The sequence below is a fragment of the Petaurus breviceps genome, unplaced genomic scaffold, assembly GCF_028583685.1.
Source record: "Petaurus breviceps papuanus isolate PSGF00001 unplaced genomic scaffold, PetGlider_PUasm1.0 90775, whole genome shotgun sequence".
NCBI lineage: Eukaryota > Metazoa > Chordata > Mammalia > Diprotodontia > Petauridae > Petaurus > Petaurus breviceps.
Genome location: NW_027187342.1, coordinates 4,438,706 through 4,466,157, shown reverse-complemented (window position 1 = coordinate 4,466,157; position 27,452 = coordinate 4,438,706). Strand labels below are relative to the sequence as shown.

At 36.9% G+C, this 27,452-nt stretch overlaps 1 protein-coding gene across 5 annotated transcripts in view; it reads left to right on the top strand.

Annotated features, from left to right (window-relative positions):
* APLF (aprataxin and PNKP like factor) overlaps window positions 1–27,452 on the top strand; it is a 68,637-nt gene that overhangs the window by 19,386 nt on the left and 21,799 nt on the right. For all 5 annotated transcript variants that reach the window (XM_069068921.1, XM_069068920.1, XM_069068919.1 and 2 more), the window contains 3 exons: window positions 4,878–5,038; window positions 9,553–9,923; window positions 17,554–17,679. In XM_069068921.1, the coding sequence (XP_068925022.1) occupies window positions 4,878–5,038; window positions 9,553–9,923; window positions 17,554–17,679 (658 nt within the window). The remainder of the gene's footprint in view (window positions 1–4,877; window positions 5,039–9,552; window positions 9,924–17,553; window positions 17,680–27,452) is intronic.

Here is a 27,452-nt window from a genome sequence, read left to right as displayed (position 1 = left end):
AGATTATCTAGTCCAAAGCTTTATTTTACAATTGAAGAAACTTTTTCAGGGAAGTTAAAAGGCTTGTCCAAGATCACTTTTACACAGTTACTGGCCAAGTGGGGCTTAGAGCTTTGGTCTCCAGATTCTTAGCCTAGTATATTTTTCACAGCAAAAATGAGCAGTACCCTTTTTATAGTCAGTTGTTTTTCCACTTGACTAACTGGGGCAAAATATACCTTTTTATGAACTTTACCTTAGATCGTGAGCAAGAGAGTTTAGATTCAGGTAGGATTTTTGTAATGCAGACTTATAATGTAGTTACAGTTGGGGAAACCTATTTTTGGCACTTCGAGTTCTTCAACATCTGGCCCCTCTCCACTTTTCCTTCTCTCGTTTTCCTTTCCTTCATGTATTTTATGATGCAGCTGTACTGGCCTACATGCTGCTCTCCACATACACACCATCTCTGTAGTGTCTTTGCTGTCCCCTGTTTCTGAAATGGTATTCCTTCTTTGCCTCTATCTCTTGACATCTGTGGATTCTTTTAAGATTTAGTTCAAAGGCCTCCTTCTCTAGGAGGTCTTTTCGGCCCCACCTCCTCCCCTCTATACTGAATTGAAGACTTAGAGATGGAAAATCCATTAAATTCATGCCCCTGTGGTTGAGTGTCCACAAGTCACTCTTCCTGATAACTGAACTGCTCGTGCCTTCCCTCAAAAGCTACCTTGTAGTTAATAACTTTATATTTTTTAAGAATATTTTTTCTCTACATATACTTGAGAGGCAGCATGAGATAGTGCAAAGTGTGACCCATGGTCCACATTGCAGCCTCAGAACTCCCATTTGGACCTGATCCATGTTAAAATGTAATTGGGAAATATTAACAAAATAAAAATACAGTAGAACATAGGTAGTAATAATTTGTGACTTTCTAAGTCATTATGTGGCTGCAAGGATCCTGATATATGGCTTAGTAGATGCCATTGCTATTTAAGTTTGACACCACTGATACGGTGCCTAGAGAGCCAGTCTTAGAGGTAGGAAGACCTGGGTTAGAGTTATGACTGACATTTGCTATCTGTGCAACTCAGAACAAGTTAGTTAATCTGACAGTGGTTTAGGCAGCTGCTACTTGAAGTCACAGAGAAGAGGTTGATTGACACTAGTAGAGGAAGTTCCTTATGAGATCCTCTTTAATAATGACATCACAGGCCATCTCTGAATCTGTGTACACTTATGCATGTGCTCATCTACCTCATCAGAATGTGAGCTCCTTTGGGCAGGGATTTCTTTCATTACATTTGTCCTTGGTGTCTGGAACACAGCATGGAACCTGCTAGGTACTTAATAATTGCTCATTGCTACCAGGCTCCTACCTGAAGCCCTTTAAGCTTGTTAGGGCCTCCCACAGTGAGTTTGTATTTGTCTGGGATGGCCTTTGAGAAACCAAGAATCAGAGTAGGTCTTGCATAGAAACTTTTTCGGTGTTTAAGACAACCTGACAAACAATTATCCTGAAATGGACTGTCTTCTGCCTAGCAATTCATTTTTTGGTGGAATTTATTCAACAAAATTGCTTCTGTTTTATACTGCCCATATGACATTGTTCATAATTGGTTAAAGCATATTTTTCCCCAGATTACCATAAACTATTATTATCTTCCACTTGACAGGGTGCCAGATTAAATTTGAAGCACCTTTTTGTGTTCTGTGCTTTGGAAAATGAGATCATTTTGATAATGTTCTCAACACATATTAATGTAGAACACAATGTACTTAAATTAAAAAGACCCAACCTTCAAAATGTTATTGAAAAACACTGGTTTGTGCTCAGGTCTGTCTGTATTGTTAGGGTATGATTCTTCTAATAGTGTATTTAGGCCAGCTAAAACCTTCTTATATTAAATGTTTAATTTTTTTTAAGGCATGAAAATATTTTCTGGTATAGACTTTCTAATCAATTATTAAGCACCTGCTGTGTATTAGGCACTATGCAAGATGCTGGGGATATAGCTACAAAGAAAAAAATATATGTATGCATATACACATGCATATATATATACACATATGTATATGTATACAAACATATACATATACATTCATACAGAATAAGCACATATACATATATACACACATACATACAGAATAAATATAAAATGGATATATAAAAATAAATATAAGCTAGTTCAATACAGGTAACTTAGGAGGAAGGACATTAGCAGTGGTACGTATTAGGAAAGGCTTCAAGTAGGTGATACCTGGATTTCATCATTAAGGAAGAGAGGGATTTTATGAGGTCCAGTTAGTAAGAGAGTACATTTCAGGCATGGGGCCAGATGGGGCTGTGCCAGAGTCACAGAGATAGGAGATGTTGTTCCTTGTATGAGGAATAGATATTTCAGCTTCAGCTTAAGGAAGCAGAATTATCTCTACAATCTTAAATTCCAGTGTTTGTTTTTAGTTCAGTACAGACTTGGACTGCAGTAACACTTTATACAATATATATTGTGTGTATTATACAATAATAATATTTATATGGGAGATCTGAGGTTCCCCAGAGTCCTATGGTATCTCTGAATCATCAAAGAATACATATAATATTCACAGTAGTTAGTCCAGCCCTAGCTGTGTGACGACAAACCATTTGGAGGTATTAGATTTAGTTTTCCCATTTAAAAAATAAGTTTGTTTTTTTTTAAATTGGGAAGGGAAATTGCTAGATCTATTGTATCATCCATGTAGTGAACTCCTGTTGCAGAATTACCCTCCCCCAATGCGGAAGAGCAGCTCATCTTTAACTTAGTTTTACAAAGTTGCCAGGGTCCTAGAGAGATTAAGGGACTTGCTCATAGTCACATGACTAGTATATTATGGATCACCAGTCTAAAGTTGGAGAAGATCTCAGAGGCCACCTAACCTCTAATCCCCTCATTTTTGCAGATGAGAAAGCTAAAACCCAAAGAAATTAAGTGTCTGACACAAGATTACACAGGTATTAAGCATAAGAAGCAGAATTTGAACCCAAGTCCTCTGACTCTCAATAGCCAGTGATTTTTCTACTATACCATGTGTCAGAGGCTCATGTCTTCCAAACTCCAAAGCTAGTGGATAAGCTTTCACACCACTACTAACCTCACAAGAATACTTTGAATGTCAAGTGAAATAATATAAATGTCAAGTGAAATATATGTATTCTGCTTTGTATAATCAGTTACATGAAAGTAAGCTCCTGTTACTTCTGTGCCTTAGACTCCTATAAAGGAAGCTATGTGAAAGACAGCTATGTTCCTAAGTTACATTAAAGTGCTCTCATGATCAACAGTCAGTCAGCAAGCAGTCGTTAAATACTGACTATGGTGAAGACTTTGTGCTTTGCACTGAGGAGCATATGTTAAAAAATGAAACATTCTCCACTCTCAAAAAACAAAATTTATATTTACACAGAATGAGGCTAATATAAATTGAGAATGCATTAAAGAATGTTCTGAATTGTGACTCTGTGTCATAGAAAAAAGATTACTTATGTGCCTAACTGGAAAGTGACAGTGATTAACTAGTACTTAAGCATTAAAATTTTCTAGTTTGAATTACGCATTAAAATGACAATTGTTTTTATCTTTAGACATATCTCAAGCATCCTGGGTAGAGATATTTGTGTAGAATGAGGTGATATTTTCCTGACTTATTTTTCTTTCACTAAAGCCTTGTTCTAGGGCTTCATTATGATATGGAAGTAACTCTGAGATTTTAGTTTTTGGGGGCCATGCTAGTGGGACTCCAGTTTGGGTAGGTCTTACCAAGCAAGAAAAGTCAGTTGACAAGACTTTATTATCTACTGTCTGAAAACCAGCCAATATAATGTAGGAGAGGTTTGTAACCAGAATTGGTTGCCTGGTGATTATTGTCATGTCAGATATCTCATGGAGATATCTGAATGCAAGAGATCGGGACCTTCAAAAAGCAAAAACAGGGCTTTTAAAATGAGAGGTTTATTAGCTCATTTATTGAATGCAAAACTACTAGCCTCAGTTTATCTTTTGTCTAGGAAATATCTTGGGAACAATTTGATAAACTGTACATGTTAACAATAAAATTTTCACTGTTTCCCCCAACACTTAGCACTGTGCCTGGCAGATAGTAAACCAGGCTTATACAACCTGTGGCCTGTGGACCACTTACAGTCAACCCAGGCATGCCAAAGGATTTAAGGTGGATGTTTTCCTCTATGTTTTTTGTGGGCCTCCTGAAATCCTTTGGCAGGCCACAAGCAGCCTGTAGGCCTCAAGTTGTGCAGGCCTGCAGTAGACAGTTAATGCTCATTGACTTGACTTTTTAAAGAATGTTGCTATTTTTTTACCCCTGAGAGGGCCAGTTTCTCAAATTATTTCAGTTGTATTCACATTTGACTTTATATTGCCTGTGAAATGCCTTTAAGTATATTAGGCCATAGTTTCTTTATTGATTAAATTTTGAATTAAGTTCATCCTTTGTTGGGGTGGGGGAGATAATAATCTACCTAAAATGATTTACACATATGTAAAATTTATTAACCTTACTGGGTTAAAAGCTCTTTCTCATGAGAGAACATTAGTTTAGCATATAGATTTGGTGTAGGATGTAGGCTTGCAGGTCATGAGTTTTAATTCACTTCTCAAAGCTTCTGTTTCTACATTTGTGAAAGGAAGAAGTTGAATTGATGGTTGAAATCACTTTCTGTTCTAAATCTATGATTCTGTTTGCCTATGACTCTCTACTAGAGAAATCATGTATTGAAATTCAAAACAACTTTGTAAATAATTATTGGACAACTTGGCATTAATATAAATGAAAAATTAGTTTAATGTGATCACATTACCTAGTTAAGCGTATTATGGTATTATAATTTATTTTAAAAGATAATGGAATAACAAAAAGAAGACTCTGCATGTATTCAACATCATCAAAAAGAAAAAAAAGATTGTCTTCCTCAGAAAATTCAGAAAATATTGAAGCAGAGCAAGACTCAAGAAAAGAGTGCAGGTTTACTGACCAGGAAGACTCTACAAGTTCATCAAAGGTAATTTTTTAAAAATCTAGTTTTTCTTTCTTTTCCATAGGTGTTCTGTAAAATATTTATAGTGTCATTATTACAGTCACATATTTATTAGAATATCTAGATAGTACAAAATTCCACTTTGCTTTTTGTTTGTTGATTACAGAAAAAAAGTATTTGACTTGGTAGAGCAAAATTCTACCCTAAAAACTCTCTTCTAACAAGGTGTCTTTCAGTCGTTTGTCAAAAATCATAAACAATTCCTTTAAAGAACATAAAAGTTTTTATTTAACTATTATTAATATTAAATGGGGTATAAAGTAAGGAGATATGTTTACCATGGGTGTTTGTGCTATTGAGGAAATCTAGGACAGAGTCCAAATAGAAGAGGGATTCTGATTCTGAGGACCTTCAGATGCTTCTATTTGTAATTGGGACTCTGTGATCATTCCACTGAGGCCCAAAACATAACAGAGTCTACTAAATTAGGCCCCTAAATACTCAAAAGAATCCAAACTAACTAGTCACTTGAGACCAACCAAGTGGATGAAGAATGCCTGTTTTCTAAATCATGGTATATAGTTGAATGGGCAGCTAATAGGTCAGACCTCTCATTAGCTATAGACACTGGTCAGACATTATAGCTGGACAGTGAATCTGACCTGAAATTTAATATGAGAGAGTGAGAAAAAACTACCTTTAGGAAATTATCCATTATTTCTAGTGATCTAAAACTTATTGAAACAAAGGCTTATCTTTTTAGTACCAGTGTTCCTCCAGTGATGCTTCATGACTAAGAATCATGTGCTACCACAATCTCTGACGAAATGAATTTGTGGGGCAGCTGGAGAGCACTATATGTGCACAGCGAGGGCAAGAATGAACTGCATCGTTACAAGGAACATGCATATGGGGGGGACAGAGCCAGGATGGTGGAGTAAAAGCAGGAACTTGCTTGAGCCTGTGCCCCAACCACCTCCAATGCCTGTAAAAAATGACTCTAAACAAATTTTAGTGCTTCAGAAACCACAAAATGACAGAGAGAAACAAATCTCCCACTGAAGGCAGCCTGGCAGGCTGACAGGAATGGTCTGTCAGACTGGGATGGAAGCAGAGCACAGTCCCGTGTGGGCTGTGCCAGCACAGACTGGGCCGGAGCAGACCTCAGGGGACTGAATCACTGGCAGCTATGGAAGTTTCTGGACTTCTCAACCCATAAATGCCAAAGAGAAAGTAAAAGGTCAGTGAGGAAACTGTTGGATGGTGAGAGAAGAGCACAATCTGGCCCCTTCCCCCTTGGTGACAGAGGTGGCAGTGACTGCAGCTGACCAGAGGGCAAATGCACGAATCTCTTTGCTGGCTCTGAGGCAGAATTCTCTTTCTTTGCCCTGCTTGGATCTGGGTTGCTGTCTTGGATGGTGGTTCTGCAGTGAGGAGCGCTGGTGTTGCAGAACTTGTGACATCTTCAGAGAGGGTATTCTCACAGTTATGAGGCAGGTGTCTAGAAGAAGCTCTGAGAACAGCTGTGCAAAACCCCAGAAATTTGGGACACAGCACTCTCTACTCTGGAAGCAGAGTTCTACTGTGGCAAAGAGCTCAAAAGTCAAGCAATTGACTGGAAAAATGAGCAAACAGAGGAAGAGAAATCAGACTATAGAATTGTTCTTTGGTGACAAAGACAATCAAGACATAGAAGCAGAAGAAGACAACAAAATCAAAACTCCTGCATCAAAAGCCTCCAAGAAAAATATGAATTGGTATATTTATATATAGGTATATTTATATGTATAAGTGGGTATGTGTGTGTATATGTATATACACACACATCCAGGGTACAGGATGAGTTGAATATGAAGGGATGATATCTAAAAATTAAAATTAAGAGGTGAGAGAGGAATATATTGGGAGAAGGAGAAAGGGAGAGATAGAATAGGGTAAGTTATTTCACATAAAAGAGGGAGGTCATAGAGGAGCTCAAGAAGGATTTTGAAAATCAAATAAGAGAAGTAGAGGAAAAATTGGGAAGGAAAATGAGAGTGATGCAAGAAAATCATGAAAAAAGAGTCAACAGCTTGCTAAAGGAGGTCCAAAAAAATACTGAAGAAAATAACACCTTAAAAAATAGACTAACTCAAATGGCAAAAGATGTCCAAAAAGCCAACAAGGAGAAGAATGTCTTAAAAAGCAGACTTGGTCAGATGGAAGAGGAAGTTCAAAAGCTCACTGAAGAAAATAATTCCTTCAAAATTAGATTGGACCAAATGGAAGCTAATGACTTTATGAGAAATTAAGATATTATAAAACAGATCCAAAAGAATGAAAGAATAGAAGGCAATGTGAAATATCTCATTGGAAAAACCACTGACCTGGAAAATAGATCCAGAAGAGAGAATTTAAAAATTATTGGACTACCTGAAAACCATGATCAAAAAAAGAGCCTAGACATCATCTTTCAAGAAATTATCAAGGAAAACTGATATTCTAGAATGAGAGGGTAAAATAGAAATTGAAAGAATTTACTGATTGCCTCTTGAAAAATATCCCAAAAAGAAAACTCCTAGGACTATTATAACCAAATTCCAGAATTCCCAAGTCAAGTAGAAAACATTACAAGTAGTCAGAAAGAAATAATTTAAGTATTGTGGAAACACAATCAGGATAATACAAGATCTAACAGCTTCTACATTAAGGGATTCAAGGACTTGAAATATGATATTCAGGAGGTCAAAGGAGCTAAGATTAAAACCAAGAATTACCTACCCAGCAAAACAATATAATATGTCAGGGGAAAATAAGAATATTTAAAGACATAGAGGACTTTCAAGCATTCTTGATGAAAAGACCAGAGTTGAACAGAAAATTTTGCTTTCAAGCAGGAAAGAAAAATCATAAGGAACTTATTAAAGTTGAACTGTTTAACATTTCCACATGGAAAGACACTATTTGTAACTCATGGGACTTTTCTCAGTATTAGGATAGTTGAAGGGGATGTGAATGTGTGTACATACATATATGTATATATACATATGTGTATATGTATACATAGATATATACATGTAGGTATATAGGTATATTTATATGTATAAGTAGGTGTGTGTGTATATACACACACACATACAGGGTACAGGATGAGTTGAATATGAAGGGATGATATCTAAAAAATAGAATTAAGAGGTGAGAGAGGAATATATTGGGAGAAGGAGAAAGGGAGAGATAGAATAGGGTAAGTTATCTCACTTTAAAGAGGCAAGAGAAAAATTACCTAAATTTTACTGTCACTTGACTTAAGGAGGGAATAACATCCACACTCAATTGGATATCTTACCCTACAGGAAAGTAAAGGGGAAGGGAATAAGAGGTGGGGGTGGGGGGATGATAGAAGGGAGGGCAGATAGAGGGAGAAGCTAGTCAGAAGCAAAACACTTTTGAAAAGGGACAGGGTCAAAGGAGAAAATAGAATAAATGGGGAGGTGGGATAGGATGGAGGGAAATACAGTCTTTCACAATATTACTACTATGGAAATATTCTCCGTAACTACACATGTACAGACTATATGGAATTGCTTGTCTTATCAGTGGGGGTGGGTGAGGAGGGAAGAAGGGAGAGAACCTGGAAACCCAAAGTTTTAAAAACAAATGTTAAAAAAATTGTTTTTACATGCAGCCGGGAAATAAGATATGTAGGCAATAGGGTATAGAAATTAATCTTGCCCTACAAGAGAAGGTAAAGGGATAAGGGAAGGGATGATGGGGATGGTATGAGAGGGCAAACTGGGGGATTGAGGAATCAATATCCTTGCCATCTTGGGGGGGGTAGGGGAGTCATGGGGAGAAAATTTGTAACTCAAAATCTTGTGGAAATGAATGTTGAAAACTAAAAATAAATTGGAAAAAAAAAAAGAAGCAGCATATAGGATGATCAGGAAAGGAGATGAGCCAGTCATGTCATGAGACCAGGGGATAATTGACAGCCTGCTTGAGTGGAAGAAGCCTCCTACAATGTCAGGAGGCACTCCCCCCTTTGGAATCCTTCATCTCTCTTTTGAATCCCTTGATTCCTAGACTGTCTTCTGCCTCTCTTTATATTTCCAGAGCTTAGTACAGTGTCTGACACATAGTAGGTGCCTTATAAATGCTTTTAAAAGTCAAACAGAAAAAAGCCTGAATGCTTTTTGATCTGTTCTGTTGGAGGGAATATGTACCCAGGTCAGTGAGATCATAAATCCCTTGAAGCAGAGAGTAGTTGCAGTGAAAAAAATGTACTTTTCTGTTATGGACAATTTTGGTATTCACTAGGAAAAAAAATTAAAATGTGAACTTTTGAAGATCTTTCAGATCTTTTCAGTTCAAGAGAAACAGTGTACTAGCAATATGACCTGGGCAGATCACTTAACTGTCTGGTGTTCTAGGCATCTCTCTAAAGATGGGAAATGCATCTGTAAGAGATGCGGTAGAGAGAGCTAACAAAATGGATCCTGTAATTTTAAGCTTCCAATAGTAAGGGTGTGTTACAATTTGTTTTTGGTTTGTCTTTATAGGAAATGAGTGGATCATCTGTTGTGATAGGTTTAAGTAAAACAGAAATGACTCAGGCCAAATCTGAAAGATCTGAAATCCCAGGAGAGCATATCGATGAAAATCTCCATGATGAGGATGGTGCATGTAGAACGTCTCCTAGAAGCAAAATAAATAAGATGGATGAATATGAAAAAGATGTGCCCATGGAATATTCTAAGAATCCCAAGAGTCACCATGACAACTTATTCCAAAATAAGGACCCAGAGCTTGACTCAGAACTGAGCTCTGACCCAGAAGTTTCGAGTTCAACTAAAAGCAAAACTGTTCCACAAGATTCTGGGGAAAATCATCCCAGGAGAACACCTTGCATTTATGGAGCAAGTTGCTACAGGTAAAAAGAGATTGCATACAATGGAATTTTGTATATTACCAGACTCTTTACCCTAGGGATATGGCTATATTAGAGGTCAAAGCATATCCCCTGAAATATGAAAAAGGTGTGATTTAACACATTGGTGGTTCAGTTTTGAAAAACCAAAATTTTTAAAAGGTTTTATTCTACTTTGATAGGTTGTCGACCCTGTAATTGACATTTTTATAAAAATAATTTTATAAGGCTTTGGAATTCTGTGGTGGGAAGAATGCTTATTCATGAACTTAATATTAATATAAAAGTTGAACAAATCTAATCTAGGCATATGTTACCTCTGATCTTTTTAGACAGTAAAGAGACTTCTTTAAAAGTAACTGTTTTTACTCACATGGCAGCCAACCTACTCGAACCCCTCATCATTTCTTGCCTACATTGATGTCATAGTAGACTCTTAAATGACATCCTTCCTTGAGTCTTCATCTCTCCAATCCGTGTTCAAGCTGCCAAAGTGATTTTTCTTCCGTATTCAGTAAATTCCAGTGGCTCTGGAGCCTGTTGCATCTAGAATAAACACAACCTGGTCCCAGCCTACCTTTTCAGCTTTATTAAACATTACATGCCTTCCTGTACTCTACAATCCAGCCAAACTGGCCTTCTTCCTCATTCACATCTTTGCACTGACCATTCTTTATGCCCAGATTGCAACCCCTCCTCCTCTTAGCATTTTTAATCTCTTGTCAGCTCATTTATCCCATTCTGCGTGAAGCCTTTCCTAATCTTCTGTCATACCAATTCCTTATGATCTTACTCCCCAAATTATCATATATTTATTTTGTATATATTCTGCATAGACTTGTTTATATACATTTTATCTTCCTGGATAGTATGTAAGCATTTTGAGAGTTTCATTTTTTAAATTTCTGTCTCTAGTACCTAGCATAGTGCTTGACACAAAGCAGGTGCTTAATAAATACTTGTAGCTATTTAGTTTCTTGTTTATCTCTCTTCATCTCTCTTTGTGTTTTTTTCTTTCTAAGGATGCTTCTGCATCTGCTTAGTACTTTTCATGACAGCTAAATGTGTTATCATGTTGTTTTACCATTCCTACCCTTAGTACATTTTATTGTAATACAACCTAATGGGATTGAAAAGATCAGAAAGCTCTTTATTTGGACTCTAGTCTATTGTGCCATCTGTTATATTTTGTGTTACTTTTTTTTCTCTTAAGCACAAGAATACATCTTACTCATCGCTATGACATTATAAAGGAAATATAGTTCGTTTATTATAACTTGTTAGTGAACCTAGAGTTCCTTCTGATTACTGCTTCTATTTCCATTCATAAATCTTCAATAATTTGCTTAATAATCAAACTAGTTATTATATACTTTTTACATATGTGCCAAGTTTTACACTAGTGTTAAGGATACAAAGGCAAAAGCACCTCATGTAGAAGGTGGTTCGTGAGTGAGACTGGCAGGAAACAAGAGATGGAGATTAGGAGGGAGAGAATTCAGGAGATATGTAGAAAGACTTGGAGGTAAGATAGAGATGATTATGTGTGAGGACAGGCAAGTAGATAGTATAGCTGTATTGTTGAGGGAATGAAGGGAAGGCATGTAGGGCCAACTGGTGAAGAGCTTTAAATGGAGAAAAAAAAGATTTTCTGTTTGATCCTAGAGGTAATAACAGTACTCTGGAATTTGTGGAATGGAGACTATAGGAAACAACATGGTCACAGCTGCACTTTAGGACAATCACTGTGTGCTGAGGATAGATTGAAATGGGGAGAGATGTAGCAGGGAGACCAAATAGGAGGACTTGCAGTAGTCTGAGCGAGAGGTAGTGAGGACCTGAATTAAGATGGTGCTTTGTATGTGAAGAGGAGGCATGTGTGAGAGATACTGTGAAAATCTAAATGACAGGATTTGGCTACTGAATGAATATGTCTGGAGAATGAGTAAGGACTTAGAGAGGACACTATGATTGGGAGCCTGGATGACTGACAAGATGGTGCTGCTTTTAATAGGGAAGTTTGAGAGAGAGATGGGTTGGGGGTTAATAATGAATTGTTTTAAATATGTTGAGTTGAGATGTTCATGGAACATCCAATTCAAAATGCCCAGAAGGCAGTAGGTAGTAATAGACTGTAGTTCATAGAGTTGATAATTAAACCTTTGAGAGCTGATAACGTCATTTGGTGAGAGTTTGTAGAGAAAAAAGAAAAAGCTAATATACTGCCTTCTAGTACCACATTGCAGACATGAGTCCCTTAACTTCTTTCTTAAGGTTTTTATTTCACTCTGTGTATTGCATCATTCCTCATGCTGTTTCTACTTGTTTTCTTTTGTGAATGACTGTTTCTCTTTTCCCCCCTAGGTCTTCTGTCTGGGTTATGCCCACTGTCCTCCAAGATAGCCAGATCCATTTGCAATTCAAAGCCCGTGTGATCAAAACGAATCTCTAGGCAAATACTTCTTTTCAGCTCTTGCAAAGAACTTAAATAGTTTGTCCATATTTAGTGTTAGTAACAGATTTAGCACTAATAAATTCTAGCTTGTAAATAGGTTTAAAACTAGTTTTCAGTAAGTGTAATATTCAGATATTCTTCCTGAAAAGTATTTGCCACCAAATATTTGCAAACTAAAATCTTTTCAACAGTCTCTTTGACAATATGCAGAAAATAGGGTTGATGAGAAAGGGCAATTGGGCAGCTGTAGACAGGTAGTTAAAAATGAATGATTTTCTATTTTTGATTACATTAAATTGAAAAGTTTTTGCACAAATAAAGCCAATGCAACGAAGATTAGGAGGGAAGCAGAAAACTGGGAAAGAATTTTACAACTAATGATAAAGGCCTCATTTCTAAAATATATAAAGAACTGAGTCAAATTTACAAGAATACAAGTCATTCTCCAACTGATAAATGTTCAAAAGGATATAAACAGGCAGTTTTCAGAGGAAGAAATTAAATCTATCTATAGTCATATGAAAAAATGCTCTAAAATCACTATTGATTAGAGAAATGCAAATCAAAACAACTGAGGTACCACATCACATGTATCAGATTGACTAACCTGACAAAACAGGAAAATGATAAATGTTGGAGAAGATGTGGGAAAGTTGGAATACTAATTTGTTGTTGGTGGAGCTATGAGCTGATCCAACCATTCTGGAGAACAATTTGAAACTATGCCCAAAGGGCTATAAAAATGTATATAACCTTTGACCCAAGAGTATTGCTTCTAGGACTGTATCCCAAAGAGATCATAAAAATGGGAAAAGGATCTATATGTACAAAAATATTTCTAGCAGCTCTTTTTGTGGTGACTAAGAACCGGAAACTGAGGGGATCCTCATCAAATGGGGAATGTCAATGGCTGAACAAATTGTGGTGTATGAATGTAATGGAATACTATTGTTCTATAAGAAATGATAAACAGGTGGACTTCAGGAAAACTTGGAAAGACTTGCATGAACTGATGCTGAGTGAAGTTTGAACATTGTATACAGTAGAACATTATGTACAGGTGAACATTGTATACAGTAACAGTCACAGTGTGTGATGACTGACTTTGATAGACTTTGCCATTTTCTGCAGTGCAAGGACGTAAAATATTTCCAAAGAACACATGATGGAAAATGCCATCCACATCCAGAGAAAAAACTTTACTATGGAGTCTGAATGCAGGGAGAAACAGACTATTTTCTTTTTTGTTTTATTTTTTCTTTCTCTTGGTTTTTCCCATTCATTATAATTCTCCTATGCAACATGACTAATGTGAAAATGTGTTTAATGGGAATGTATGTGTAGAGCCTATATCAGATTCTATGCCATCTTGGGAAGGGAGGGGGAGAAAATTTAAAACTTATGGAAGTGAATGTTAAAAACTAAAAATAAATAAATTATTAAATTGAAAAAAAAAAAGTGAGTGATCCTCCAGAGAGCATCCTGGGTAGATAGTGAGCAGTTCTGCAAAATCTACCACTTTAAGAAAGTTATAACTGTTGATAGTATTATGTATATAGTATATATATAACTGTGTTGATAGTATTGCTAATTTTTACTATGAGGTGAAAACTCAGAATTTCCTTAATTTATATTTCTCTCATAAAATTATTAGCATTCTTTCATGTTGTTGCTGATAAGTATTCTTCCTTTGAAAACTGCCTGGTCATATCCTTTGACCATTTATTTATTGAATGGTTTTTCTTAAAAATTTGAATTAATTTCTTATATAGCCTGATTACAAATTTTCTCTCAGAGGAACTTATTGCAAATAATTTTCCTAGTTAACTGTTCCCTTATAATTTTAATTGCACTGATTTTGATTATGCAAAAATTTTAAATTCTATATAATTAAAATTATCCATTTTATTGTCTGATCTTCTACATCCCTCATTTGTCCGTGAACTCCTTCCCTAGCCATAGATCTGCAAAGTAATTTCTTCCTTGTTTTTCTACTTTATTTATGATGTCATCCTTTTTGTTTAATTTGTGTATCCATTTGGAACTTATCTTGTACAGAGGGAGATATTGGTACAATCTTCTTTCCACTGTTGCATGCTGACTGTTCAAGAAATTTTTCTCTAAGACCTATTAACTCCAGTTCCCTTTTTTCCAAAAGCATTATTTCTGAATAAGCAGGATAATATGTCATAATTTGTTAGAGTTGAAAAGATCTTTAATGATAATTGAATCTGATTGTTCCCTCCATTTTAACAAAGGAAGAAATTTTTTAAAAGATAAAACTTTTCTTTTTTGAAGTCAAACTTCCTCAGTTGGTAAATGAATGGGCTTGTAGTCATTTCTTTACACATGTACATTTCATTCTTTACAGCAGGGGTCAGCAACAGCACTAGGTATGAGAAAAGGAAATGAGAGAGAAAAAATGGTAAGGCTTGTAGGATGCTATTAGAACCAGTCATGTAAGAATATGACTTATTTTTTCTTAACAGTAGCCTTCTGGAACTCAGGATTACCTCCATACCCTGATGAAGCATTATCTTTTGTGAGGCCCTATTATTATTCCTGTAGAAAAGGAGAGGGAAATAAGTATTTATATACCTAATTTGTACCAGACACTTTGCTAAATGCTTTTTACAAATATTATTTCACTTTATCCTCAAAATAACCCTGCAAGGTAGGTGCTATTATCCCCATTTTATAGTTGAGGCATCTGAGGCAAATAGAGGTTAAGTGACTTGCCCAGGGTTGCACAGATATCTGAGACCATATTTGAATTTAGATCTTTTTGATTCCAGGCCTAGTGCTTTATCCACTACAACATCAGCTGCCTCTGCCGAGTCAAACCACTATCACTACCTTGACTACCATTTCCCCTCACGTCTCTTGATAGGGACAGCTCAAGACCTTGACCTCAGTAGCCTTGGGAATACAGGCCTTCCAGCTATCATCTTGGGAGGCAACTCCTGTGAAGATTAGCCTGGCAACTCAGGTACCGCAGCCACAGCTACTAAAAACCCAGAAAAGAAAGTTCTTGCCCCCAAAGTCCCTGGCACTCTGTTATGACTCAGCAGTAGAGACTGATGTGATTTTATCAATGGAAATGGTCATTACAGAAGAGTTGTTATCTCCTTAGTTGCTGTATCCTGAGGACCACGGGACCTTTCCATTTGACTTACACCTGAAACCTTCCATACATGTTACCTCCCGCATTAGAAGGGGAGCTCCCTGAGAGCAGGGTCTGCCTTACTCTTCTGTTTGTATCCCCAGAGCTGAGCACAGTGGTTTGTGTGTGGTAAGCACTTAATAAAGGCTGTGTTCATTCATTACCTGTGTCTACTTTGCATGTATTTCCCAATTATCATATTCTTACTTGAATGTATTGTATTCCTCTGGGGGGAAGTAACTAGGTTCAGACATAAATATGCTCTATGAAATATATGTGTGCTGTCAAATGAGGTAATATTTGTAAAAGCTTAGCTGACATTGGCATGTAGTAGATGCTATGTAAATGCTTATTCCCTTTTCCCTCCTATGAATAATATACCTTCTTTTCACTTAATATTTCATTCCATGAGATTAAACTTACTTTAGAAATTTGCAGTTTAAATTTTTTTCTGAATAATTCATACATGTAAAAAACATTTAATTTTTTGTTATATCCATGTTCTTATTTCAATAGTGAACTTTTCTTTAGAACAGAATCAATCAATATAGAAACTACAGACACCCTGTATTTTCTTATCTTGTCCTCTAACTTCTAGATTTAACTGCGAATAGATAATTATTATCCAGCTATTCTGTTTCTGAACTCTTGCACTTAAGAAATTCTGTTTTATTCCAAAAGTATTAAGTATCCATTGTTGTCATAAATTTCACATATTTAAAAATACTAAAACCTTTCCTTCTTACTACAGGAAAAATCTGATTTACTTTCCTTTTACCTTTTGCATATGGTATTCAATTTCTCCAGACAACATAGTTAATATAATCAACAAATAAAACATAATCAACCATTTAAGAATGTTATAACATTCTCATGTGTGCATAAATTTTATCAGCAAATGTTTATAATCTTGAGCTAATAGAATATTTTTGGCATTTTTTGCTTTTGATTTTGATAGATTTTTTCTTTTAATGGTCACTTAAAAGCAGTCTTTAAAAATTGTCATTCAGTGAGTTTGCCATTTGTGTACTTATTGCCAGGTTTTCAGTGGAATTCAGTTTTAAAGAAAGATATGAGAATGTAAATTTTGTCTCTTGATTTTAACTGCTATACCTTCTACCCATGCCTGACCAAGCCAAGTAACTTAGCTTTCATTGTATTGTTTCTTACTGTTATAGATGACCTTCATTTTTAATTAAACAATCATTTATTCATTTATTATCAACTGCCAGACACTGGAAATAAAAAAATAAATTGACCAAGTCTCTGCTATAGAGGATATTGTATTGGGGCAGAAGTTGGTGAGAAGATAGAACATATGAGGCATGCCAAAAGTCTTAGTTCTGGCTTAAGCTGTTAAAGCTATTTTAGCTTAAAACTGCAATAAGACTTGAAATACCTCATATTTAATATCTACACAAAAAGGGGTAGTATCTTAAAGTCCTGTGTAGTAGAACTTTGAAGTTATCCATGATTTCAGTGATACAAAACACAATTCCAGTCAAATCCTAATAGATGGCTTCATAAATTGCTGCTTAGCTGGACTGGCTCTGTCATGACACACAGTGTATCACTAATGTCTAAACTTAAAATATTCTGTACTTGAAATATTTTCTGTTTAGGACCTGACATAGATTGGGCTCTGTTAGCATAGTCTTTGAGAATCCAGTTTCAACCTCCATGTCATCAGAGTGGGATTTTAGTGGGAGATTTCTTATTGGTAGTCTAAAATTTCAGACATACTAACTACATTTGAAACTTTTACTTTATAAGGCCATTTGTCTAATGAGAAATATAAATTTGTTTAAAAAAAAGTATCAGTAAAAACTTGATTGATATTCTCAACTCTCTGAATGTGATGATCCACAGCATTCTGCACTGACCTTGTGGCATGAAATAGACCCTTCTTTTAAAAATGAGTTGCCTCTGAGGTTGGGGTTACCCAACATTTGAATAAAAAATGTTTTGGATTCTGCCAGTTCTTGTTTCTTATGATGTATCTATTGAATTCATAGGAAGAACCCTGTCCATTTTCAACAGTTCAGCCACGCTGGTGATAGGGATTATGGGGATGCACAAGTTGTGAATCGAGATGAGGATGATGACAGACCTGAATGCCCGTATGGAGCTTCTTGTTACAGGTATGTAAATCTGCAAATAGCTGATTTCTGAAGGGACATCTGCAGACTAGCAGAGCATCTTTGTAGAGAGATTCTAGCTTTTTTTTTTGCTGCATTCTTGGTTTCAGTTTGTTGTTCAGTCATTTTCAGTTGTGTCCAATTCTTCATGACCCCATTTGGGGTTTTCTTGGCAAAGTTACTGGAGTGGTTTGCCATTTCCTTCTCCAGCTCATTTTACATATGAGGAAACTTAGGTAAACAAGGTTAGGTTAAGTGACTTGCCCAGGGTTACACAGCTAGCTAGCATTTGAGGCCAGATTTGAATTCATAAAGGGGAGTCTCCTGATTCCAGGCGCAGTACTTTGTCTATCCATTGCACCACCTGGCTGCCCTCCGCTGTGCCACCTAGCTCATATGATAAGCACATTAAAATTTTTGGGTAAGGAAAACACATGTTAAATTTTTTTTTGTAAATAATAATATATAATTTCTTTGGCCAGTTTTGGTATTCTGTCACTGCTTTTACTTCTGTAGACACCTGCATTGCTATTTTTTGGCTAAAGTATTTTTATTATAATCAGTGACCTTTCTCATTAAGGTGATTTCAGGCTTGCCCAGAAAGGATATGTAATCTCTATCCATGAAGGTTTATCAAAATAGGGATCATAGGATCATATATTTAAAGCTGGAAGGAGGGATTCAGCCCCCTCTTTTTATAGGTAAGTAAGCTGACTTCCAGAGAAGTTTGAGGATCTTACCCAAGGTCACACAGACCCTAAATAATAGCACTGGAATCTGAATGCAGATCCCTTGATTCTATTCAGGACTCCCAACTGCAGCTCCTGTTTCTCCTGTGCTGTGCTGCCTCCAGCCAGCCATCTTAGGTGATAAGTGTGATCTAGGCTTATTAAGGGGGTGACCTTTTGATATGTTTGTTAGTCCTAATATTGTAATTTTTAACAGGAAGGTGAGAGTAATATTCAAATGTTAGGGAAAAAAGTTTGCAGGCTAATGTCTGCTCTTTCTAGAATGTGTCCCACTTACTTGGCAGGTTGCAATATGTCTTTAATTTTATTTTGACCCTTTTAAGTTTAGTACCATGTCAGGTAGGTGGCAAAATGGATAGAATACTGGAGTTGGAGTCTGAAAGGCTATCTTGCTGAGTTCAAATTTGACTTTAGATACTTACTAGCAGTGTGACCTTGGGCAAGTAAGCTAACCCTGTTTGCCCCAGTTTCCTCATTTACAAAATGAGCTGGAGAAGGAAATAGCAAGCTCCTCCAGTATTTTTGCCAGGAAAACTTCGAATGGGGTCATGAAGAGTCGGATACTACTGAAACAACTAATCAACAAAGCTTGATGTTATCTGAAGTAGTGTTGACCACTTTTCTGTCAGTTTTAATTGACTAAATTTTCTATGTAATTCATTTACTAAATGTGCTTTAAATTGATTTTTTTCCACTTCGAAAATATTTGTGGTACTCAGAACTTTATTTGTATTGCAGAAGTTTTCTAAGATGTATTTGATAGTATACATAGAAACTTAAATTTTTAGAAGGAACCATTTTGTCAGACTGATTCCTTTATTTTTTCTTTTTGGAGAGCAATTGGGGTTAAGTGACTTGCCCAAGGTCACATGGCTAGTTTTTTGTGTTAAGTGTCTAAGGTCATATTTGAACTCAGGTCCTCCTGACTCCAGGGCTGGTGCTCTATTCACTGTGCCACCTAGCTTCCCCCAGACTGATTCTTGAATCCGTATAGATGGACATCTCAATTTTGGAGAACAGTTCGGTTCCAGGCTTAGCTTTCCAACCACAAACAAACAGCACACTAGTGAGATTAATGTTATATTATTATATCAATAACTAATTATTAATTTGTAATCTACCTTTTTCCTTTTATTTCTGCTAAAACTCAACTCCTAAAAAGGTCAGTCAGCCTTTGAAGGACATGGTAGACTGATTAGATTTTCTCCTTGCCCTCAAGGCCCATGCTCATTAACTAGGTGGGTGGAACCCCTTAATTTCTATTTAGAGTATAAGCAAAATCTGGTTTGGGTGAGTCTTTGCCTGAAGTAGGAACCCCTTGTCCTTGATCCCTTCCATTATAGTTTAGGGCAGCTCAGCTCATGAAAGAGAAAACTAGATAGAGGGGTTTGGATAGAGGTGGCTTCCCCTTGCCCAGATGCTTGAGATGGCTGAGTCTCATGATCAAACCATATTCTTAGCATGAGGAGCTGAAGACTTTTAGCCCACCTCATAAAATGTCCACCAATCAAGGTTGCTTTTCACTTGTCGGGAGAGTTCCCTTTCAGAAGTAATTTAAGGTGTTTCAGATTCTCCTATGGTGCCTTTGGTTACCAAGAGAAACCATTAACCATCAATTTATTGATTTCCAGATAGCCTGATTAATAAGTTGATTATTAATTACCCAGAAGCTCTGTTCCTTAGGATTCTTATTCATCTCACTAGGTGCTGTTTTTAGAGTAGTGTTTATTCAGAGAATCAGAGAGCCTACAAATGAAGTAGGTATTTTTATTTGTTTTGTTAAATGGAAATTTTTCAAAACTAAGGCTTCATACAATTTTTATCATCTTAGTCTTTCCATCTTGTTTTTGTACAAGGCCAGAGGAGAAACATTTGCCACTTTTATGACCATAAAGTGAACTCCAGGACTACCACCAACAGTATGAACTTTCAGATCAAGGATGCAACCAAAACCTCATTGTTTTTCTCAGTAAAGTTCAAGCAACCATCATTGAGAACAAAGACAGGGATTTTTTTTTTTTGCCATTCTCACTTAGATGGACTCTTAAACACTTCCTGGTGGTAGAATTGGGCTGGTTGGCTTCCATACCAACTTTTGCCAAGAGAGTCCCCTTTGTATGGGATGTTCCACTTTTGATATTTTCTGTGCCTGTGGAACTTTCTAGTCGTGCAAAGACCATGCCACTTTCCCATATCGTTGTTGTCTGGGCCTGACAAAAAGATAATTGAAATGGGTATTTTTTAAAGAACCTCTACATCTTTGTTTTTAAAAAATTTCATAAATATTTCACCTATATAGAAGATTACAGGTGGATAAAGTCCCTAAAAGAGAAGGAATGAGTAGATGGGTAAAGGATTTCAAGAATATTGGCTCCAAGGTGCTTTGGTGTGATTTCCCTACTCCTCCTTTCTCCAGCTTTTATAATTTATATAAATCATTAAGCCATTATATATTTGTCTTGAGCAAAATAAGAGCACTACAGAAATCCTAGAAGAATGACTTCTAAAACTTCTTATCAAATTAGGTCTAACAGAACCTTAATTATTTGTGTAACTTCAAAGTATATGTACAATACTTAAGCACAGTTCCTCTAGACCAACCAGTTCAGTCATCAGAAGCCACATATGCCAATGAAAAACAATCTGCTGTACAGCTTTGGGGTTGCACAGTCTTCCTTCTTAATGCAGATGGAAGCCTATGAATTAACTTCTTTTCTTTCTCCTAATTAAAGTCACAGCTGTCTGACCACTGATGGCATGGCATTATTATTTATAACTTTCTAACTCATGGGACAGTGGTTAAGTTTTTAACAAAATAGGCACTTTTCTGAGCAAAACAGAAAGTATAAATAATGGCCTTTGAATCAATAAGTTTTTTGTTTTTCAAAATACCAACCGTTTACAAACTCATCTTAAACTATTTTGCTTTGTTAATTTTTGCTTTTGTTTAGTAAAAAAGTAATCTCTTTCTTTCTTGGATTTTTTTTAGTGTAGCTTTCCTAGTTTTGGGATGTATGAGTGAGTCATTTACTTTTATTGTCTTGGTTAGATGGTCATAGTAGGGAGTTCACTGTAATTCTTGGCCACATTAAGCTGTAAAAACTTGTCAGAAGTGATAGAATCCAAAAGTAGGTTATCTGTATATCTGATTATATCACCCCATTCTGTTTTACATGACTGCCTTTGGTAAATTTCTTGATATTCCCCTCTTCCTTCCAAGTGTACTTCTCTCCCATCATCTCACTATCTACCTTGGCTACTTTTCCTCTCAGTTCCTCTTTGACTTTTCTGAAATCTGGTTACCACAGTTGGTAAATCTCTCAGTATCCTTTTCTTTTCCTCTATACATATGTATCTGTGGTTATCTCATTACTTGCTTTACAATATTTTCCCCTTTTTTTTGTTGCTCTTTGACTTACCTGAAATTTGTTTACTAAATTAATGGCTGTTTCCAATACCTTTATTCTTCTGGTCAACTCTTCCTTGGTCCTTTCTGAAGCCACACTGGCTCTCAGGTAGATGACCATCTTCCCGGTGAAGGAGGACTCTGGCAAGAATCTTGCCAGCAATGACTAAGGTAGAGATTCTCCTGTGATTGTCATAGGACAATCTATTTCCTTTACCTTTATAGAGATGGACAGTGGAACATCCTTAAACTACTGGGGATAAACTCCTCTTACTGTATAATGTGGAAAATCTCAGTCAACTTTTGTATGAGCAATGGACCCCTTACCTGAATAGAATCAGTGCCAGGTGCTTTGCCACATGAAAGGAACCTAATGGCATTCAAAAGCTCTTCTTCATTTGGAACTTCATCTAGGGAGGCATTGACTTCAACTTGAGGTGAACAGTCAGTTGCCTCAGCATTGACTGATGATGGTCTGTTGAGAACATTATGGAAGTGTTCAACTCATCTCTCTAGGATCATATCCTTATCACAAATCAACAACTCTAGGAGAAATGCCAGGAGCAGAACAGAGGTCTGTACACAATGTTTGTAGACCTGACCAAGGCCTTTGATACTGTCAGTCGTGAGGGCTTTATGGAAAATTATGTCAAAATTTGATTTCCCAGAGAAGTTCATCAGCATTGTATGTCAATTTCATGACAGCTTGCTTGCCCAGGTTCTAGGTGCTGGACAATGCTCTCATGCTTTTCCAGTCACCAGTGGAGTGAAACAAGGCTGTGCCCTTGCTCCCATGCTTTTTAGCATGAGGTTTTCAACCATGTTGTCAAATGATTTCAGTGAGGATGAACATGGCATCAAGGTCAGCTACCATACTGATGGTAAATTCTTCACCTTGAAAAGGCTCCAAGCCAAGACCAAAATGGAAGGAGTATTGGTGCATGATTTTTTGTTTGCAGATGATTGTTCACTTAAAGCAGCCTCTGAAGCCAAGATGCAACAAAATATGGATCAATTCTCTGATGCTTGTGCTAATTTTGGCTCAACGGTTAACACCAAAAAACACAGATCTTCCTGCAGCCATCACCACACCTTCCATATATGGGACCATTGATTCCATCAAATGGAGAAATTTTGAATGTTGTGGATGAGTTCACTTACCTTGGTAGTATACTTTCCAGGAATATATACATTGATAATATGGTTGACACATATTGCCAGAGCTATCTCAGTGTTTGGGAGGCTCAGAAGGAAAGTATGGAAGAGAAGAGGTATTAGACTGATTACCAAACTGAATGTCTACAGAGCTATTGTGCTTACCTCATTGTTGTATACCTATGAAACTGGGACAGTATACCATCACCGTCTGAATCACTTCCATTTGAATTGTCTTAGGAAGATTCTGAAGATCACCTGGCAGGATATGGTACCAGACACTGAGGTCCTTACTCGAACTAAACTACCAAGCATTCAAACTCTGCTTCAGAGAGTGCAACTCTGATGGGCTGGCCATGTTGTTCGAATGCAAAACATACACTTGCCAAAAGCACTCACACTGTTTGACTGATTCTTGATGTCTTACAGAGTCATTAGCTTCCACTCGCCCAATTCTAATTTTTAAGGAATTATTTTCTTCAGTTAACTTTTGTATCTCCTTTTCCATTTGGCCTATTTTTATTTTTTAAGGTATTGTTTTCTTTAGTCAATTTTTGTCCTTCCTTTTCCAAGCTATTGGCTCTTTCTTGCATACCTCTCATTTCTTTTCCCAAGCTTTCTTCTACCTCTTTTATTTGACTTGTGAAATCCTTCTTGAGCTCTTCCAAGAGGGCTTTTTTGTCTTGAGACCAATTCATATTCTTCTTTGGGGTTTCTCGTGTAAGACAATGTTGTCATCTTCTGATTTTGCATTTTGGTCTTCCCTGTCCCCATGAAGAGTCTATGGTCAGTGTTTGTTTTTGCTTTATGCTGATGATGTTTGCTTATTTCCTGGTTTTTAAAGTTAAGCTCTCCTGCTGGAGCACAGGGAGTACTTTCCCAAGCTTCTTGTGCTGGAGACCAGAGACCTGGTCACTAGCTTTGTGCCCTAAGGCCTCAGGTGCTGGCTACTGGAATCTTTAGAGGTCTGACAGCTTACCTGGCGTTGAGCTGGGGTCCTAGTCATGGTGTCTGGCATGTGTTGAGGCCAGGTGGGGTTTTTCTGCATTTCCCTGGGGCTATACTGGAGGTCCACTGCTGGAGGACACCTACCTGTCTAAGACTTTGCTGAATCACAGAGGAGTCTGCTGCTAGAAGACACCTGCCCATCCAGGGCTTGGTAGATGCAGGGGGAGGTCTGGCTATTGGAAGAATCCTGCCTAGATGGGACTGTGCAGATGCATGGGGAAGTCTAGCTGCTGGAGGATGCCTGCCTGCCCAGGACTGCACTGAAGCACTGGGAGGTCTGGCTACTGGAAGATACCTGTATATCGGGGGCTGTACCAGGTGGTTCTGTGATCTGGAGTTTGCTGGTTCCCCAGCTGTGCTAAGGCATGTGGGGGGTCCTGGTGTTGGCATTTTACTGCTCCATTGTTGTAGGCCTCAGGATCTCCTGCTGGTTTGTGAGGTGGAGCCTGCTGCTGGCTTGCTGGAATGCCTCCTGTCCTGGACTGCATTCCCCGTTTCCCCCTTTACCTGAGCAATATGGACCATTTTTGCCGATCCTCTAAGTCTCCTGGACCAAAAGACTGTTGTTCTACCCTCTCTTTCCACTGGTTTTGTTGTTCCAGGATCTTTTTCTAGGGTGCTATTTTATGGGTGTTTGGGGTTAAGAATGGAGGACAGTAGTCTCCTGCTTACTGCACCATCTTGGCTCCTGGAAGTTCTCCACTTCATTCTTCACAGAAATTTTTTTTATTCAAGTTAATTTCAATGAGAAAAATTTCCTAAAGTACAGAAAATAGAATGTAATTTCTTTCTTGAGAATGGGAAATATGCTCAGTTCTATTCAAGATAAATGAAAGAAATAGTTAGGCATTGTAAAGGATGCAAAGAATTATGTAACATTTTCTCTATTTTCAAGAAGTCTACAATGGAATTGAGAAGACAAAATATTTAGAAGAAAAGATAAATGATGTGATTAGTGCTAAACTTTCTGGACAAAAAGTGGCAGAGAAGTTCAGAGAAAAGAGAGAATTCCTTTTGGGATGGTCAGGGGAATGGCATTTTAGTTGGGTACTTGAAGGATTTAGATAATCTGGGCAGAAAGATGATAATGGAGGATTGTTTTAGGGATGAGGTGAGAACCACAGGTGGAATCCATATGTCAGGCATTGAATAATAGGGAATAAATGGAATAATTAATAATTTTTATTTCCTGGATTCTCTGTTTGGTCTAAGAATCCTTTATTTTAAGTCATATCTGTTGCCCTTTAGTACTTCGAGAGTCATGATTTCACCTCTTTGGGTCCCACTGGTACTGATGTTCTGAGCATATCTAGTATACACATGATTGTTAAAATCATCACTAGTGGCAAAACCATTTAGTGATGACCACTTAGGAATTTAGGTTAGATCTTTAGAAGACAAACATTTAGTCTATCACCTGGTCCTTACTCAAAACCTTTTTATATGGGTAGAAATCTTTTCATATTGGTAGTGCCATATTGGCACATCACTGGCATAGTTTTTAACAATCCAATTTCATCTCCGCACCATTTAGGTACTAGAGTTAGACTTTAAACACAGAATGTCAAATAAACATTTCGAAAATCTTTGATATAATTTGCTTTTAATTTATTCAAGAACTATTTGATGACTTAAAATATTTTTTCTCTTCAAGAATATAAATTGTCTTATTAAAATGCAGCTACTATGTAAGTTCTGTCTATCTGTCATAAACAAGGAAAAATGAAATCATTAATATTTTTAAAGGAGAAAACTAATGAACAAGATGTACCTTTTTTCATTATCAGTGAAACAACAGTGTCAAAAATATAATTGGTATTTTCATTTTTAAGCTTTGAAGTGAAATGTGGAAAATCCCCAATAAAACTTGTTTCCATTAGGCTGTATTTCAGTCTTTTGTGGAATTAGCAAACTCCACAAGATAAAGAAACAGAAATAGGGGCAGTTAGGTGGTGCAGTGAATAGAGCACTGGCCCTGGAGTCAAGAAGACCTGAGTTCAAATGCAGCCTCAGACACTTGACACTTACTACTGTGTGACCTTGGGCAAGTCACTTAACCTGATTTCTTCACCTCCCCCCCCCAAAACAAACAAACAAAAACCAAAGAAGCAAAAATATTAGCCCAGGCCACAATTAAATACAACTTTGATATTTATTTGTACCCTCAGTGACTTAATTCCCTCTGCTTTGGAACCATCAATAAGAAATTGTGCTGTCTTGATTGGCACATCAGCAAACATACATATATATGGCTCACTTTATCTAATCAGTTCCCAGACTATACTTCACCTCCTGTCCAATTGCACGTTATTTCCTGTCAGCCATATTGATTCTTCCCCTGAGTCACTCCTTGTTAACTCTAAGATAACCAAATATAATAAGTCATGCTCTAAGATAACCAAATATACTAAATAAGATAACCAAAAATAACTAAATCATTACTACCATTGCTTCTGGAAAGGGCATGCCATTTATAGATGGGGTCTCCTACTAGAATATAAGCTTCTTGAGGGCAATAAGTATCTTTGCATTTGAAATTTGATAGATACTATTCATTCGTTCCCAGAGTGTGTATCTAGCCCCCATGACTTGGCAAAACAGACATTTACTTGAAGGCAAGGGCTTAGATGTATTTGGAAAATGTATAGCTTGGTAATGAAGGTGGTGGCAAGCACTTGAGAATAGAATTTGGATTTCTAGATCATGGCTTAAAAAAGGAATGACAGTGTTACACAGGGATGGAACTTAAGAGGAACAAAGGAGCAGGTAGGAAAGAAAATAAAGAGGAGAAGGATTTGAAGAGAAAGAAGGAAAGGCAGTTGGCAAAGTAAGGTTAAAAGGTTACTGAGAAAGTAAACAGGTTTTTAAAGTATGTACATTCCTGTATTCTTGGAAATCTAATCAAAAGATCTTTAAAGTGAACAATTAGTGAGGAAAATGCCGAAGGTACATTGTTTTCTCTGCCAAGGAGAATGATGTTTGCATTGGAAAGGACAGAATCAACTTGGCCTTAGGAAGTTCATAACCAGGATGAGTAGAGATTTAGTGAGAGAGTTTCTAGCTGCCTTTTATGAGTTTAAGTCATGCCCAAATTAACTGTCCTTAGAGACGCTAGGTTCCTGGCAGATATAATGACTGAGCCGTTGTCATTGTTCTTTGAAAGACTGTAGAGAACAGGAGAAAGGTGCCATCTGATTTGAGAAGAACAAATATCCTGATAGTCAAGGGAATAGGACCTGAATTAATTTCTGTAAATATTGATGGATTTTATCTACTTGCTTTTCAAGGGATTCTCAAAAATTTTCTCCAGCATCATAATTTGAAGGTGTTGATTCTGTGGCACTCAATTTTCTTTATAGTCCAACTCTCACAGCCATACTTCAGCAATGTGATGTCTCTGCTTTTTAATATGCTGTCTAGATTTGCCATAGCTTTCCTTCCAAGAAGCAAATATCTTA